This window comes from Muntiacus reevesi, chromosome 1 (assembly GCF_963930625.1).
Source record: "Muntiacus reevesi chromosome 1, mMunRee1.1, whole genome shotgun sequence".
Classification (NCBI taxonomy): domain Eukaryota; kingdom Metazoa; phylum Chordata; class Mammalia; order Artiodactyla; family Cervidae; genus Muntiacus; species Muntiacus reevesi.
The window spans coordinates 227,378,002-227,397,406 of record NC_089249.1 but is presented as its reverse complement, the minus strand read 5'-3'; the positions used below and the strand labels follow the sequence as shown (position 1 = coordinate 227,397,406).

General features: G+C 34.6%; 1 protein-coding gene across 5 annotated transcripts in view; it reads left to right on the top strand.

The window, feature by feature from the left end:
• FAM13B (family with sequence similarity 13 member B) overlaps nucleotides 1-19,405 on the top strand; it is a 78,243-nt gene that overhangs the window by 20,143 nt on the left and 38,695 nt on the right. For 3 of the 5 annotated variants that reach the window (XM_065918604.1, XM_065918601.1, XM_065918602.1), the window contains exons 7-8: nucleotides 3,889-3,984; nucleotides 5,904-6,064. In XM_065918604.1, the coding sequence (XP_065774676.1) occupies nucleotides 3,889-3,984; nucleotides 5,904-6,064 (257 nt within the window). The remainder of the gene's footprint in view (nucleotides 1-3,888; nucleotides 3,985-5,903; nucleotides 6,065-19,405) is intronic. The other 2 variants (XM_065918603.1, XM_065918605.1) reach the window with 1 other exon arrangement.

Here is a 19,405-nt window from a genome sequence, read left to right as displayed (position 1 = left end):
AAGTGAAATGATTGTCAAGCAAATTTTTATATTAAAACCTATAATGTTATTTATATTTTGAGTGTGGAGTGGGGCTGCTACCTTTTTAAAAATAACTAATAATTTACCTGTTTAAAAATAAATAAGGTAAAATATATAGTAAAATGTCCCATTCTTACCCGTGCCCATCCTTTCCCTCTCATTGGTTTTTTAATGTGTTGTTCCAGAATTTCTTTATGCAAATGTAAGTAAATATTTCTTCTTAGTATTTTTAATAGGAAAGTAGCATACTTTACATACTATTCTACACATTGTTCTTTTTTAATCATTTGACAATGTATCTTGGAGATCTTTTTTTGGAATGTAAAGAGCCTAGACTTTTTTAAAAAAAAATCTGTAAGTTCTCTATTGTATGAATGTAACATAATTTATCTGAATTATAGTCTCTGTATCCACTTGAAATGATGATAGCACATCCTGGTTTTCTCAGAGGTGTCATAGTTTATATCTGCTTTCTAATGTAATTATTAGAAAGAAATAATAAAAAATATAATAAAATAAAATAATATAATAAATAATAAATAAAAATTTATTGTTATTTTAGTAGCTCCCCTTTTCACTTTCAAATGTATCCCAAGTTTAGATGATAAATTATTATGGTTATGCTGTTTATTGATGGACAATGGATTACTCCCCTTCATTTGTTCTTAAACTATAAACCAGCATCTCATCTCTTGAATGTTTATCATACAGATTTTCATCCATTCTTATAGGTGTTGACTTTTATTATGTGAGTTAGGAGTTTTAGTTCCTAGGTAGCCAGGCTTTTATTTAAAAGGATTTCTGTACCGTTGTGAACTATTTTAGATAAGTCTTTTTAATAATTGGGAATTATACTTTCCTTAGGTTTGTTTGTTTTGTGTTTTTAAATGAAGTTTAGTTAATTTACAACATTGTGTTAGTTTCAGATGTACAACATAGTGATTCAGTTATACATGTTATACATTACGTTATGTCGCTATCCTTTTTCAGGTTCTTTTCTTTTCTCTTATAAATCATTATGAAGTATTGAGTATAGTTTCCTGTGCTGTATAGTAGTGGTGCACAGTTGTCCCAAACTCCTAATGTATCCTGCCCCACCTCCTACCTTTGGTAACCATAAGTTTGTTTTCTGTGTCTGTGGATCTGTTTTATAAATATCTATTTTTTTATGATTCTAAATATAAGCGATATCACATGATATTTGTCTTTCTCTTTCTGGCTTACTTCACTTAGTATGATAATCTTTAAGTCCATCCATCTTGCTGCAAATGGTATTATTTCATTCTTTTTAATGGCTGAGTAATGTTCATTGTGTGTGTGTATGTATCAGTCACATGTATATATATGTATCAGTCACATCTTCTTTATCCATTCATCTGTCAGTGAACATTTAGATTGCGTCCATATTTTGGCTGTTTTAAATAGTGCTGCTGGGAACACTGGGGTGCGTGTATTTTTTCAAATTAGAGTTTTTGTCTTTTTCAGATACATGCCCAAGAGTGGGACTGCTGGATCATATGCGACTCTATTTTTAGTTTTGTAAGGAACCTCCATACTGTTTTCCATAGTGGCTGCACCAATTTACATTCCTGCCAAGAGTTTAGGAGGGCTGCTTTTTCTCCACACCCTCTCCAGCATTTACTTTTTGTAGACTTTTTGATACTGACCAGTCTGACTGGTGTGAGGTTAATACCTCATTGTGGTTTTGATTTGCATTTCTCTAAAAATTAGTGATGTTGAACAGTTTTTCATGTGCCTTTTGGCCATCCATATGTCCTCTTTGTTTTTTTATTTTTTAATTTTTTAAATTATTTTCTTTTATTTTTCCTCTTTGGAGAAATGTCTGTTTAGATCTTCTGCCCCCCCCCCCCTTTTTTTTTTGTACTATATGAGCTGTTTGTATAGTTTGGAAATTAATCCCTTGTGAGTTGCACTGGTTGTAAGTATTTTTCCCCCCATTCTGTAGGTTGTCTTTTTGTTTTGTTTATGGTAAGTTTAATTAGGTCTCATTTATTTTTCTTTTTACTCTCAGAAATGAAGCCAAAAAGATATTGCTACAATATGTGTCAGAGAGTGTTCTGCTTATGCCTTCCTCTAAGAGTTTTATAGTATCCAGTCTTATATTTAGGTCTTTAATCCATTTTGAGTTTTATTTTTGTGTGTGGTGTTAGAGAATGTTCTAATTTCATTCTTTTACATGTAGCTATCTGGTTTTCTCAACACCACTTATTGGAGAGTTTGCCTTTTCTCCATTGTTCAGTCTTGTTTCATTTGTCATTGATTAGTTAGCCATAGGTTGGTTCCTTAAGTTTTTTATATTTTCTTCATGTAACCATTTTTACCATTGTCTGACTTTCCTTCCCTCTTTTTCTTCTTCCTTCCTTTCCTTTCTTCCTCTCCTCTCTCTTTTCGAGTATCAGAAACTGTTAAGAAAACAGTAACAGATGTCAAATTATAATTTACCATGTATAAACTGAGGCTGAATACATATATATGTATGTTATATATGTATTTGTGAGATAAATCAAGTCAGTAGAATTTGTAGCCTGAAACAGTGCTCCATGGAACTTTTGGCATATTTTTTTGAAGGTTTCTAACTATACAGTATGTGACTTAAGAAACTTGATTAAAATAAAGAACTGACACAGCTGTTCAAAATTATTTTTGCTGAAAAAAAAATGTCAAGAAGAGAACAAGTAAATATATATGCCTTAAATGTTTAATGCTTTTTGATACCCATATGAACTCTTATCTTTGGGGGATTCTGTGTGCCACCTTTCTTTTCATTGTAGTTCAGCAGTTAATTTTTTAAAATAAAGTTAATGGCTGCTGAAAATTAAACAACATACATACATTTGTGTTACTCATTTTCTGCTTTTCTGAGATGATTTGATTTATAAGAAACTGATGATGCCAGTTTGATCTCATGTTTATATCTTGACTCTCCTATTAAAGTCTGCAGGTTGTATCTTGATTATGTTTTACATTGTGGTGTAATTCTCTGATATTTCTTTTATCCTGCAGCTTTCTTATGTAAACTGAAATATATTCATAGCTCACATATATTACATTTATATTTCTCTATTTTTTAAGCACTATAAAAACTGACTCAAAATATATTGTGCTTTACATTAAATAGTTGTGGTCAGTTAACACCTGGAAATAATGTTGAATTCTACAGATTTGACTGTGAATAGAAAAGAGGATATTAGCATATTGAACAGAATATGCTCAATAAACAGGTAGTGTAGTGAGTCCTGAGAGACAGCAAGGTATATCATTTATCTTGGCTCATGTTGCTAATCACCAGAACCTATTATCTTGTCTACTTTTCTTACAGTAAGTAATAGTACAGATTTCTGAAATTTCTTTTTAAAGGTAGATTTCATATCTTTCATATTTGTCTTGTGAAGCTGAATTGATCAGATACTGAGTGAAAGTAAAATCTCGAAATTCAGCACCGTTTGGTTGCATTTTAAAGTTGTTAGAGCTTAAATGCTGCTAATTTGTTATCCACATACATAAAGAGGTGGGCAGACCTGACCTGTCCTGGCAGTACATTGATGTTCCCCCTGATTTTGATACTTGAAGAAAGCAAAGCTTATTTAGTACTCTACTTTTAGAGTTTCATCCCATTAATGCAAGTATTTGGCCATTAGGTCCTTTTCAAGGTAGTAGATTTTTTTTTTTTTTTTTTAAATAATATGAGAGGTCTCATCTGACTGGAGATATTGAATAGGGAGTGTTTGAGTAATGACCCAGAGTCAGAGAACAGATTCTTTGTATGGGATCCTTAAATGATTGCAAATCCAGTAGAGTGGTTTGAAGATGTAGGTGATAATTATGTTTCTTTATACATTTGAGAAGGCAGGTAGCAGCGTTCTCCACAAGCTGGAGTCTGGAGAGCAGGCATTTCACGAGGTCCTAGAGAAGGGAATTACAGCAGTCAAAGAAGGAAGAGATGTAAGTATGGCTGAGGGTTTTCCATAAGTGATAAGTTGAGTCAGGAGCCTGTATAGGGCAGATTCAGAATAACTTATGAACAGAATAGAGTATTGATAAGCAGAAGGTGATAAGTTGATAAGAAGAGGATCAAGAAGAACTTTTGAAGCTAAGTTTTGGGGTGATGGAACATTTTTATCTAATTTTTACTGTTACTCAAACCAATTTAGTGAATTCTTACTGCAGGAAATTCCACTAGAAGGCCTCGGGTGAGGGGTGGGGGAGTGAGAAGAAAAACCCACAGGCAATATATTGTGTTCGTGTCCTATCTTAGTTGGTGGTTACTGGTGAAAATATTAGGAAATATCTATTAATTATGTAAAGCTTATTGAATCAAATATATATTCATTATAATTGAGGGTAAAGTTTTAATGGAAAGAGCTATTGACTGTAGACAAACTGATTTTAAAACTGGTGATGTAACATATTAAAATTGCAATACTTCTGAACCAAAAATGTGTGTACTGAATAGTTATCTATTCTCAGTTTAAATAGTCACCTTACTTTTTTATTTTGCAATCTTCTACTCTTGTACTCAAACCTGAGAACAGTATTTTCTTGTCAGTTTTTTTCTTCCTTGGATTATCAAGTAGATATTAATTAAATACATTCTTGATTTTAAGTAATTTGTTAAATACATAGATAAAGAAAGAGAGTTAACTTTCCATTTCATCCAGTTTAAAAACTGACCTGTCATTTGAAGTTTTCACCTTTGTGTATAAATCTGACTTCTCAGTTAATCACTTCTGTGTGTGTGTTAGTCGCTCAGTCATGTCTGACTCTTTGCCACCCCATGGACTGTAGCCCACCAGGCTCATTTGTTCAAGGGATTCTCCAGGCAAGAATACTGGAGTGGGTTGCCATGCCCTCCTCCAATAACCACTTAAGCCAATGATTTTCAGTACTTGTTGATTAGGAGTTGGTAGTGTATCGAAGTATAATTACCTTTCCCCTGATTCAGGTTTTCCTTTCTGAGAGTCTTGTAGCAACTGTTGTATTTGCCTGTCAGGAAAAACACCAGTGTTACATGTAGCAGTAAATGTATTCTAGGTATTGTCAACCCATTTGGCTAGAATGGACATAACTATTTATGTTTAATGTTTAATGTTTTTAATGACTAGTATTAGTTTATAAAAAATGTTATGACTTTATGGCTAGTTTCTTCTATGGGATAGCTTAATAAATGTTTTTCATTTGAAAATATTTTGTTGGTTTTCCTTCTCAGATATTTGTGTCTTTTTAATTAGAATGATTATTTACTTATGTAGCCAATTTGATAATAGAAAATGTTTTATAGTCCCTGCCAGAAAGAGAATTATAGCCTTGAGTTGTGCTTCATGGTAAAAATAAGTGAGTTCTTCCTTGTTGTAAGGTCCAGTTTCTGCATGAAGAGTTGAGTCTGAATCATTTAGAAGTTAGCCGTCATTTTCTAAAACATAGTTAAGACCTTAAGGCAAAATTTCTGTGCCTTTTTTTCCCCCACACTTATTCTGTATTAAAATCACTTGTTCAGTGCACTTGGAAATTGGAGAGGTCAATTGAAGTCTTTGTTGTAGCTCTTAGATTTACAAAGCTGATTGGTTAGGAAATGAAGCTTTTTAAATGTTAATTAACTGTAGTGTGCATGCTTTTTCGTAGTTTGCAGTCTTATTCTTATTCCTAGTGATATACTAATATAATCATTACCTTCTGGTTTAAAGTATTATGTTTGGTTTGAGATTTTACTCTAAGGTGGAGAAGTTGGCAGATACTTTGTAAGGGAAATTGGTCTTAGGAAATGGAGTGGAAAATGAATTGTATTTAAATTTTTCTTAGAATTATGTTTTAGATGGTATCAATTTCATTAAATTTTATTTCTTGGTTTCCTCTTATTTATATAGGTTAATGAACTTTCTGAGGAAGAAGAGGAAGATGAAAAGCTGGAACATATAGAAGAACTACCAGAAGAGGGTGCAGGAAAATCAGATGACATGCCAGAGGTGGTACAATTAAGGATGACTGAAAACATCCTGGAACCAAATAGTGTTACAGCATCAACAAGGTAGTATTTCATTTGAAAGGACTAGTTTTTGAGCACTTCATTCTAGATGTAAATTCACTCAAGCACTAAATTACACAGATTATAACGATATATGAAAGATTAGTTTGTATGTGAAAAAGAACAATAAGAAAATTTTAAAGAAGTAAACTGGTTAAGGAGTTTTCTGCTATTAACACCTTCTAAAAAAATAACCTCTTATGTTTATTTTCTCTTAAAGTTTATTGGTTTTTGTATTATTAGTGTATTAGTTGGGTTGGGTAAAATTTCAGCACCTTTGAAAGTACAATTGCTAGAGAAACATATAGTGGTTGAGTTGACTGTATTTCCAGCTCCTAGGCACTAGATTGAATTAGGCTTTAAGGAGAGGACTCTGTGATCCTTTAAGATGGTGCTTTCTAATCCTTTCATGTATAAAGTGCTATTAAAGATGGTAGGCTGGAGGCACTATTGTAGCACATAGGTAGGACTGTTGAACACACTATTTAGGAAGCATTAGAGAATTCAAGAACGCCCCATACATAGCTCTAGGTTTGCTAAATTCTGTCCTAGTTCTCTGTAAAGCTCCATGGTTTACTAGTTAGGGGGACGGTTACTTGTTTAGGCCACTAGATATTTTTCATTAAATTTGTGTTCAATAGAATAGTGATTAAAAAAATAGAAAAAATAATAAATTGATTAAATAATTATTAATTAAATAAATAACTTAATTCAGTTAAATAATAATTTAACAGACAACAGAATATCATTTAAAAAATAACTGGTAATTTAAGGGAAGAACTATTCAGTGTCATTAGAAAAATTATAAAGTAGTTTAAAGTGTATACTTCTATATTTTTGTTTAGTTGCTGGGTCATGTTTGACTCTTATGATCCCATAGACTGTAGCCCGTCAGGCTCCTCTGTCCATGATATTTCTCAGGCAAGAATACTGGAGCAGGTTGCCGTTTCCTTCTCTAGGGGATCTTTCCAACCCAGGGGTAGAGCCCGCGTCTCCTTCATTATAGGCGGATTCTTTACCACTGAGCCACCAGGGAAGCCCATACTTCTAAATACCACTATTAAATTTCTCTTTGGGACTCTATATTTTTATATTAGTTATAGTTTCTTCAGACATGAAGATAATTTTGGTATATTAACATGTTTATTCACCTTTTTGATGGTGGTTTAGTTGCTAAGTCGTGTCCCAACTCTTAAGACCCTATGGACTGTAGCCCGCCAAGCTCCTCTGTCCTTGGAATTTGGAATTTCTCAGGCAAGAATACTGGAGTAGGTTGCCATTTTCTCCTCCATTTCACCTTTTTGCCCCTGGTATAGTTTTTTGTTTGTACTTTTCTTTTTACATGATATTCTTAATTCTATGTTAGATATATATGAAAATACTTATAAGCTATATGTTAAAAGTATTTAGCTATGCCTTAATTATGTGTTTACTTTCTTTTTTCTGATCTTTGAGTTATTCCAACTTACTCTACAGCTTTTGTTCTTAGGTCCTTTTCTCGCTTCTTTTGACTTTTTCTAAATAAATTTGGAAAATTCATTAGGCTGAAAGAGAAAATTTTTCTGTGACTATTGATAAGTATTTCCAGACTGCTTAAAATACTTGTCTTAGTTTTCATTACCGTTCACAGTATTTTCCTGAGCACCTGAAAACAATACATTTAGACTGGTGTTCTTTATTTTCTTAGAGTTATGCTCTCCAGTAATGTAACCACTAGCTCCATGTGGCTATTTAAATTTAAACTTAAAGCAAATAAAATTGAAAAAAATCTCCACGGTTGTGCTAGTCACATTTCAAGTGCTCAGTAGCCATATGTGATGAGTGGCTACCATAATGGACAGTGCAGATACAGAGCAGCAGTTCTATCACTGTAAAAATTTCTTACAGATAGTGCTCATTTAGAGAGGTAAATTCATTAGATATATTATTTGTTTACCAGCAAGGTTAAATATTGTTTGAAATGCATACTGCTAATAGTTTCTTTTTTTGATCATCTGTCTAGCTTTGTAGAGGATCCTCCTTCCCTCCAACACAGCCATTTTTAGATGGAGTCATTGGAGATTTGAGGATAGTCAGGATTCCTTAATTGCAAGTCATAGAAACAGATCTTGGCTAATGGAAAGAAAGATAATTTAATAGATGAATGCTGGATAGGTACCAGATTTGAAAGGAAAAGCAGAGAGAAGAACATGAGAGCTCTAGCGAATTTAGTATAAAAGGGTCATGGAAGAATCTCTTCAGCATGTGGCTGTTGCTGTGAGATTTCAAACTACTTCCTTCCATCTATCATTCTGCTTAAGATCAGATTCCTCTCGGGTGGCAGGGGAGAGGATCTGACATAAATTGGATCATGTGTTCATTCCCCAACCAGGGTAGAGGTGAGTCATTGTAATTTATTCATTTATCAAGAGCATTGGATGGAGGGAAGAACTAGTTTGCCACAGAAAAATGGGGCTAATACCGAAAGAGAGGGTTAGGGGTATCAGGCAACACAAATAGATGTGTAGATTTAGTGCTAATCTCTATAAATTTCAGTTAATATTTATACATTAATATTTTAGTTTTGACTGATTGAGTGCATAAAGGCAAAGAATACATTCACCTTAAAAAAATCTTTTTTTTTTTTTAGTTTTGTATTGGGGTATAGTCAGTTTTCATTCCAATCCCAAAGAAAGGCAATCCCAAAGAATGTTCAAACTACCGCACAAATGCACTCATCTCACACACTAGTATAGTAATGCTCGAAGTTCTCCAAGCCAGGCTTCAGCAATATGTGAACTGTGAACTTTCAGATGTTCAAGCTGGTTTTAGAAAAGGCAGAAGAACCAGAGATCAAATTGCCAACATCCACTGGATCATCGCAAAAGCAAGAGAGTTCCAGAAAAACATCTATTTCTGCTTTATTGACTATGCCAAATCCTTTGACTGTGTGGGTCACAATAAACTGTGGAAAATTCTGAAAGAGATGAGAATACCAGACCACCTGACCTGCCTCTTGAGAAACCTGTATACAGGTCAGGAAGCAACAGTTAGAACTGGACATGGACCAACAGACTGGTTCCAAATAGGAAAAGGAGTACATCAAGGCTGTATATTGTCACCCTGCTTATTTAACTTATATGCAGAGTACATCATGAGAAATGCTGAACTGAATGACCACAAGCTGGAATCAAGATTGCTGGGAGAAATATCAATAACCTCAGATATGCAGATGACATCACCCTTATGACAGAAAGTGAAGAGGAACTAAAGAGCCTCTTGATGAAAGTAAAAGAGGAGAGTGAGAAAGTTGGCTTAAAGCTCAACATTCAGAAAACTAAGATCATGGCATCTGGTCCCATCACTTCATGGGAAATAGATGGGGAAACAGTGGAAGCAGTGTCAGACTTTATTTTGGGGGGCTTCAGAATCACTGCAGTTGGTGATTGCAGCCATGAAATTAAAAGACACTCCTTGGAAGGAAGGTTATGACCAACCTAGACAGCATATTAAAAAGCAGAGACATTACTTTGCCAACAAAGGTCCGTCTAGTCAAGGCTATGGTTTTTCCAGTAGTCATGTATGTGAGAGTTGGACTATAAAGAAAGCTGAGCGCTGAAAAATTGATGCTTTTGAACTGTGGTGTTGGAGAAGACTCTTGAGAGTCCCTTGGTCTGCAAGGAGATACAACCAGTCCATCCTAAAGGAGATCAGTCCTGAGTGTTCATTGGAAGGACTGATGCTGAAGCTGAAACTCCAGTACTTTGGCCACCTCATGCGAAAAGTTGACTCATTGGAAAAGACCCTGATGCTGGGAGAGATTGGGGGCAGGAGGAGAAGGGAACAACAGAGGATGAGATGGCTGGATGGCATCACCAACTCGATGGACATGAGTTTGAATAAACTCCGGGAGTTTGTGATGGACAGGGAGGCCTGGCGTGCTGCGATTCATGGGGTTGCAAAGAGTTGGATTTGACTGAGCGACTGAACTGAACTGGACTGATAGCCGATTAACAATATTGTAATAGTTACAGGTGAACAGCTAAGGGACACAGCCATACATATACAAAAATACATTCACCTTTGATGAAAGAAAGGTAGGCAAGAAATATCCTAGAATGCACAGAACCTAGAAAATAAGGATCTCTTAATAAATTCACTTTAGGGAATTAATGGATACTGTGTTGCATGAAACTAGTGATTGAACTTTTGCTAACTTAATGTCTTGTGTCTTTTTTTTTCCCCCTTAAGATTTATGTATTTTGACTTTGCCGAGTCTTTGTTGCTGCACATGGGCTTTCTCTAGTTGTGAGCAGGGGCTACTCTTTATTGCGATGTGTAGTCTTCTCATTGCAGTGGCTTCTCTTATGCAGAGCATGGACTCTAGGCATGTGGGCTCAGTAGTTGAGGTCTGTGGGCTCAGTAGTAGTGGTTTGAGGGCTCTAGGGCACTGGTCCAGTAGTTGTGGCCCATGGGCTTAGTTGCTCCATGGCTTGTGGGATCTTCCTGGACCAGGGATCAAACCCGTGTCCCCTGCATTGACAGACAGATCCTTAACCAGTAGACCAACAGTGAAGCCTATTGAAGTTTCTCTTTGAGTTTTCCTCTGAGGTAGCTTACAAATATTTTATGGAAGTATTAGGTAGCCTACTTTGTATTTCTGTGGGAAGATAGGTTAGAGACCTCAGGGAAATAAACATTAAGTGACAGTTGAGCAATTCTTAAACATTTTGGTTTCAGATGTTATACTCTTACAAATTATTAAGGATTCCGAAGACTTTTGTTAATGTTGATTTTATACCTTTGGATATTTACCATATTATAAATTAAAACAGCATAAACTGCTGGATGTGTTTTTTGTTGAGTTGTACTTTGAAAGATGCTTAGTATTTGTAGCTGAAATACAGCTCTTTATGATCTAACAGGTTGTTGATAGATTTCTCCTCCTTTGTTAGTTTTAAGTCATTGATTCTCAGACTTTTTGGTTTAGTTTGTGGACCACAAAGAATTGTTACTGTGGGTTATAGCTATTGGCATTTACTCTTTTGGGAACCAAAACTGAGAAATTTCTTGAAGTAGTAATGAATTCATTACATGTTAATGTAAAATTTTTTAATCAAAAGTAGCTTTTTCAGAATCTTCCAAAAGTCTTTAGTGAGAAATTTTTTACTGGCATTGTTTATATTTTTACAAATTTTTTTCCTATCTAAGTTGATAGATGGTAGCTAGATTCTCACATTTTCTTTGTTGCCATCTGAAACTCCAATACTTTGGCCACCTGATGTGGAGAGCTGACTCATTTGAAAAGACCCTGATGCTGGGAAAGATTGAGGGCCAGAGGAGAAGGGGATGACAGAGGATGAGATGGTTGGTTGGCATCACCGACACAATGGACATAGCGTTTGGGTGGACTCCGGGAATTGGTGATGGACAGGGAGGCCTGGCATGCTGCGGTTCATGGGGTTGCAAGGAGTCGGACACGACTGAGTGACTGAACTGAACTGAACATCTGTTATTTTGGTTGAAGTATGTGAAGAATATCTAGCATTATATAAGTAGGTATCTGGAAAAAGGTAGAGAGTTTTTATAGCCTTTTCAGATAATTGTGGATTTTCTTCTTTGACAGTACTCCAAAACTCAGTAAGTTGTAGTTTTTTTAAAGATTATTTGTAATGTGGAACCTGAAAGCATATCTGAGTTTTTCATACTCTGATCCGTTGGTCTCTCCTATACTTTGAGAGAACCTTTCAGCCATGCTTGATTTTGTAATATGGTATATTGGTCTGAGGAGGCCTTACAAATAGCTGTGAAAAGAAGAGAAGCAAAAAGCAAAGGAGAAAAGGAAAGATATTTCCATCTGAATGCAGAGTTCCAAAGAATAGCAAGGAGAGATAAAAAAGCCTTCCTCAGCGATCATTGCAAAGAAATAGAGGAAAACCAACAGAATGGGAAAGACTAGAGATCTCTTTAAGAAAATTAGAGATACCAAGGGAACATTTCATGCAAAGATGGGCTTGATAAAGGACAGAAATGGTATGGACCTAACAGAAGCAGAAGATATTAAGAAGAATACACAGATGTTAAGAATTAAGAATTCTTAATTAAGAATTAAGAATTGAGAATCTTAATTAAGAATTAAGATATTAAGAATACACAGAAGGTTGACAAGATAAAAAAAAAAAAAAAAAAAAAGAATACACAGAAGAACTGTACAAAAAAGATCTTAATGACCCAGATAATCACGATGGTGTGATCCCTGACCTAGAGCCAGACATCCTGGAATGTGAAGTCAAGTGGGCCTTAGAAAGTATCACTACGAACAAAGCTAGTGGAGGTATTGGAATTCCAGTTGAGCTGTTTCAAATCCTGAAAGATGATGCTGTGAAACTGCTGCACTCAGTATGCAAGCAAATTTGGAACACTCATCAGTGGCCATAGAACTGGAAAAGGTCAGTTTTCATTCCAATCCCTAAGAAAGGCAATGCCAAAGAATGTTCCTTTTTGTGCAAAGAATACACAATTGCACTCACCTCACATGCTAGTAAAGTAATGCTCAAAATTTTCCAAGCCAGGCTTCAGCAGAAATTGAGCTGAAATCCCTGTGATGGACAGGGAGGCCTGGCGTGCTGTGATTCATGGGGTTGCAAAGAGTTGAACACGACTGAGCGACTGAACTGAACTGAACTGGTATTGGTATTTTGAAAAATACTGCCTTACTAAGTTATTCAGAGCTTCCACATAGTGATATATATATATATATATATATATATATATATGTATGTTTGTTGCATTATATCAAAATATATATTCTTTAATATCATCACTGATTATATAAAAAGTATCTTTACGTATTAGTATGCTATTAAGCTTCTGGTGGAGGATACAAATTTTCCAGAATTCTAATTTTTGCTGGAAAACCCAAATTTTATTAGTTCTGTTAGTCTTGCTCATTTTTGAGGAAATTTCTACCAGATATTCAAGTTGGAATAACTGTAATCTGTCAGTCTATCTTTCAATAAAAATGAGTGTTTCATGCTAAAAGTTAAGCTCTCAACTCAGACAAGACAAGCCTCGTACCGAGCTGTGCAACAGAATTTGCTTTGTGTGTACTTCCTATTTGTCACACCACATATTAAAAAGAAGTATATTCAAGGGCTGAGGTATAATTAATAATATGTATTACTTCTTCATCAAGGACTTGCTCCTTTTAAAAAGAGATTGCAACTGAGCAATGATGAGGAATGCACTGGGCATGGTTTGTTTGGTCCCACTTGCCTGAACTTGTGCTAAGACCCAAAGCAGTTTTTTCTGCCATCGATTTTGCATCATCATGCAAGTATCAGCACAGTGAAATGTTATGAAAAAACAGTTTTGATCTTTGGTTTCACAGACCACCCTTACAGAACCAGTTTAAATATTATCTGCTACTTGGTTTAAATATTTGTGTATGGATTGTACTGAGTGACTTATTTATGCATCTGTTATTTCTATACATTGTTTGCCACTAGCCATATTTTGTTAAGATTGAGCCAAGTGCAGAGTGGAAAAAATGGTGGGATTTAGGGTATGGGTGATGAACAGGGAGGCCTGGTGTGCTGCGATTCATGGGGTCGCAAGGAGTCGGACACGACTGAGCGATTGAACTGAACTGAACCTAGGTTACACAAAAAGCAGAAGTTTTGGTTACTTCTGAGGCTCAGTCTTAGCCATGAAGTACAAGGAACCCATGAAGTACAAGGAAATCCCAAGCTTGTTTCTAAAGTGTGTTGTATCTGTAGATGAAAAATGATTGCTTTATATTCACATGTTTATCTACTACTTGGCTTTATTTAGATATACAAATGTTAGGGGAATCTTTACCTTTTAAAAATTTAGAGAGAAAATAGAGATTTGGAAGAGTTCTTTATTTTCACTGTGCTTTTCACAGTCTATTTCCTAGACTGTATTGTAAAGGTTTATTTTGGCTTGAGGTTAGTTAACTTTTAATTTATATTGCTTCTAGAACTGCAAATCAAAAAACCAGCTAATTGGCATTATTATAAAGTTCATTTAAAATTGTACTTTTAATGCCTTGCTAAAACTTGGAATTTAGAAAGAATAAAAAGTTTGATGCTCTCTTGCATGTGCTGTTGGTGCTAGGGCTTCATTTTTGTGAGCCCATTAGTTTATGATGGTTTGATTTTAGGTGTGATGCAGGAAAGAAGATGTAGTGGTTAAGGAAGAATTCCAGGTTGAGGGGTTTGAGACTGGTTTGCACTTCATTCTGTGGATACCTTATATGTTGAAATCCCATGGACAGAGGAGCCTGGCAGGTTACAGTCCATGGGGTCGCAAAAGTTGAACACAACTTAGCAACTAACACTTTTCTGTTGTTGAAGAAATGTCCCTTCAGCTAATTATAGGTGCACAAGAAATGTAGTAGTAACTTTTTCCTTTAAGTTCAGTAAATAAGCAGTTTGCAGAATATTTCAATTGGTAATCATTTCACCACATTTTCACTATATAGGTTCCACTTAAAAGTGAAAAGAGGAAGAAAATGTACTTGGGTGGGAGTGTCAGAAATGTTGGGTGGAAAAAAGTAAAATTTATGCTTTGGGTGAATAAGATAAATTGTTAAAGTAAAACATTTTTTGAAGTTTCAGCGCATAATAAGAACCACACAGGTTCTTTACCTCCTTCCTGTTGCCCTGAAAATGATACATTTGGCATTTTAAAGACTTGTGGTTGTTAAAGCTTACTGCCTTTCTAATAGTGAGGAATCTTTTCAGTTTACTGTTGTCATAGGTATAGGGTATTCCCAAATTGATGGGGAAAGTGAAGAAATGGATTTTGCTGTTGATCGGAAAGGAATATGTGGCTTTTGTTTTGTTTTATATGTTTACTTTCCAAAACTACAGTTTTTGAAATAGTCATTTAGTGGGGCTCTGGCATAAATTATCTGGAAATCACCCTAATTTTAAATTGTAAAAATTAACCATTAATGCCTTTCTGATTTGGATAATGAGTAATAGTAGTTCTCTAACATTCATCTGTTTTAGCAATGTCATATTTGTCATAATTTATAACTCTTGATATAGTAGTGATTAATGAAAACAAACAAACTTTTCCCCCTGCTTTATAGTAGGTTATGCTTAAATATTTTTATAGAATAAGCCAGATTCAGAATTTTGTCCCCCTTTCCCTACCTCCCACTGAGTTGCATAGTACTTGGGAAAAAATTTGTGGACTATTGATTGGGTCCTTGTCAGTAGTGACCTCATGTTGCAGCCTGCTTCAGTTTAGACTGCAGCTCTGATTGCTCAGCAATTTTTGTAAGCCCATCACCATCGTTTATGGTATTTGAAGTCGCTTTACTTGATGTTTTTGTTAGGATATGCCACAGTGTTCAGAATGGCTTGCGAGGCTCTGTTACACAGGTAAAGTGATCTTTTATCAGATTTAATTGAAGCAGAGCGTCAATACTTTTGTTGAAGTATTATTTGTAATATTAAATATTTGCAGTTGGGAAATTAAAATAGTAGTAGTTCCCTATGATAATTGTATTTGATTACAAACAATTAGTAATTGGAATAAATGGCTGCAAGATTGATTTTGTATTCTCAAGAAGGTCCTGTGATTCTAGACAGATTTTAAAGTAGAGTTCACAGCAAGAGGGAGAAAAAGATCAGGGAATCACTACTAACGTCTTCAACGTTACACTTAGTTGTAGCTTCAAATACGTGTGACCTTTGTGATTTATTGTTTGTCCTTTTTGTCTGATATTCCTTGTCTGGTGGTTTAATGAAAAGAGATTTTTAAGTGGTCTTAATGGCATCTGTCTATAGTACCTAAGTAATTTGACCTTGAATTTGTCAGCATTTATTCTTTGTGTATCTTTATTAATCAGAATTCACCATTCTTGAATTCACCCACTTAACATTATTTTGATTCTGCTGCAGATGCATAGCCAAAAAATCGTTTTCTTTTTTAGCCATAGGTTTGTGTTAGCTTTGGTTTGTACATAAGTACTTTATTCCCCACAGAACTTGGCAAAAATTTGAAAATAAAGAATAATTAAATTATTTGAAATATGAAAACTAAATCAGTCCTTTGCCCTTCAGGAATTTTGAAAACAGTTTTACAGTCAACTTTGTAGCCTGTCTGACTCATTCAGTACAAAATCTATGTATTTGATTTGTTTACTGTAGCTTTTTGTTAGGGAGAAGGTTCCTACTGAAAATAGCTATTTATTTGATTGTCCTAGCCTGTTCTTCAGGGCCAAAGAATGTTTACTTTCATTCTAATAATCTGACTTGCTGATGAATGTTTTTACATACATTTTAATTCCAGTAGCATTTTAAAAGGATAGGAAATTGAAAGATCAAATCCTCTGCCTACCCACCAAATTTAAGACCATTAGAACTTTTTTTCCCACCAAATTTAAGACCATTAGAACTTTTTTTCTGTTTGACTTCTTTGGATAGGTGGAAAATATGATTAAAGTTTAATCTTTTGAGAGGCTAGATAGCTCTGGGCCAGTGTTTCTTACATTTGTTATTATGGATAAGAATCATCACTGATGCTTCTTAAAAATAAAAACTCTGAGGTCCTGCCTCAGGTTTGGAGAGGAACTGAAGAATCTCCTTTCTTAAAGCTTTTTTTTTGAACTGGGAAAGAAATCATACGTACAGAAATGTATATCAAAACAGGTTAGTAAAAAGCAAGTATTCAAATATTCTAGAGTTGGAAATAAACACTGAAAGCACCCCAGTAGCTCACACAATCATGATCTCCTTACTTTTATGGCAATCACTTTTTTATATATTTTGGCGCTTCATGAAAATTATATCTTGCTCTATATGTTTTCTTGATGCAGCTTCTTTCACTGAACATTTTATGAGAGATTTCTCTATGTGGTCACATGTCACTGTGGTTTATTCATTTCATTGCTGTAAAGTATTCCATTATATAATTACACCACAGTGATCCAATTGACTGTTGCTGGGCAATTAGGTCATTTTTATTTTTGACAATTGTGAGTAACATGCTATGTACATTGTTGTACACATCTTCTGGTACATGCATGCACATTTACTGTCTTTAAACTTGAGTAACTATTGCTGAATTGTTTTTCATGGTGCTTTTCCAGTTCACATTCTCATTAACAGTGTGTAAACATTCCCATTGCTTCACATTGAGTATTTCATTGTCATTTTAATAAGATTAATCCCCTTTTCATATTTGTGAGGTGCCTGGTTAAGTTTGTTTTCTATTTTTTATTGACTTTTCTTTCTTACTGAAAAAGGAGCCCTTTTCAGGAGCCCTTAAAAAATAAGTGTTGTAAATGTATTTTTCTTATTGTGTTATACCTTTTCCTTCTCATATTGTGCCTTCTGATGAATAATTCACAATTTTAATTGTAGATAAAAAATTCTGGCAAAATTCTGTTCTTTATTTTATGGCTAAGTAGAATTCCATTATATATGTGTGTATGTATGGTACATGTACCACATCTTCTTTATCCATTCTTTTCCTTGTGGTTAATGCTCTTTGTGCCAGTTTAAGAAATCTTTTCCTAGCTATATACGCCTGTCTTGTAAAAGTTGTATCTTTCACCTTCCTTGTTTAGGTCTGAAATCTACCTGGGATTGATTTGTCTGCAGTGTGTGACAGTTGCTAAGTTACCCTTTTCATTCTAGATACCACATTATTGCAGTATTCATTTTTGAAAAGACTATTTTTTCCCCTGCTTTCTATAGTGGCACCTTTGTTCTAAATCAGGCATGGGTCTGTTTCTATTCCCTAAGTCTGTTCTTGTGCCAGTACTATACTGTCTTATTTACTTTGGTTTTGTGGTTATTTGAAGTCTAGAATAGGGTCCAAATCTCCAATAAAGTAACATTGTCACTTCAGAAGAGTCTGATATAAGAGGTCCATGGATTACATCCCTGTTTAAGGGGTATTAAGAAAGCTTCCATATTCTAGTTTAATCTTTTATTAGTGTATGTGTATAATTATAAAAACATTGATTAAATACAAGCCTTTTGAAACATGGTTGCACACATAATTTATGTACTTTCTCATGTTATGTTTCCTAATCTTTATGGACATTAGTAGTTTAAAAATGATTCATTGACTCTGTGTAGCCTAGTCCTTTTTATATATTTATTTGCTGATATTTCTTAAAAATAACTATGCAAATATAGTAAAATTTAAATAAGTTTTTTATTGACATATAGTTGATTTATAATATGGTGTTTCAAGTGTACAGCAAAGTGATTCAGTTATATGTATATATATTTTTGTCCAGATTTTTTCCTGGTTATTACAAGATATTGAATATAGTTCTCTGTGCTATATAGTAAATCCTTGTTGTTTGTCTGTTTTATATGTAGGGTTGTGTATCTGTTAATCCCATACTCCTAATTTATCCCTCCGTTCTCCCCCTTTCCCCTTTCATAACCATAAGTTTGTTTTCTATGTCTGTGAGTCTGTTTTTATTTTATATATGTATTCTTTTGTATTATTTTTTATATTCCACATATAAGCGATATCATAATAGTATTTGTCTTTGTTTATACGACTTATTTCACTTAGCATAATGCCCTCCTAATCTATCCATGTGCTGCAGATGACAAAATCTGTTCTTTTTTTATGACTAAGTAGGAGTCCAATTATATATATGTGTGTATGTATGTATACATGTACCACAGCTTCTTTATCCATTCATCTGTTCATGAACCTTTAGGTTTCTTCCATATCTTGGCAATTGTAGATAATGCTATTATGAATATTGGGGTTTGTGTATCTTTTCAATTTAGTGTGTTTTTCTTTTTTTTTGGGATATGTACCCAGGAGTGGAATTTCTGGGTCATACGGTAGCTTTGACTTTTAGGTTTTTTGGAAGCCTCCATACTGTTTTCCATAGTGGCTGCACAAATTTACATTCCCACCAACAGTGTGCTGCTGTTGTTTAGTCACTTAGTTGTGTCCAACTTTTTTGCATTCTCATAGACTGTATCCTGCCAGGCTCCTTTGTCCATGGGATTTCCCAGGCAAGAATACTCGAGTGGGTTGCCATTTCCTTGTTCAGGGGATCTTCCCAACACAGGGATCGAACCCACATCTCCTGCATTGACAGGCAGATTCTTTACCACTGAGCCACCAGGGAAGCCCTAATCGTATCCTTGGGTTCCCTTTTCTCCACATTCTCACCAACATTTGTTAATGTGTATTCTTTTTTTAAAAAATTAATTTTATTTTTTATTGAAGGATAATTAATTTGTATTCTTTTTGATGATAGCCATACTGATAGGTATGAGGTTTCTCTTTGTGGTTTTGATTTGCATTTCCCTGATGATTAGTGATATTGTATTGAGTGATTAT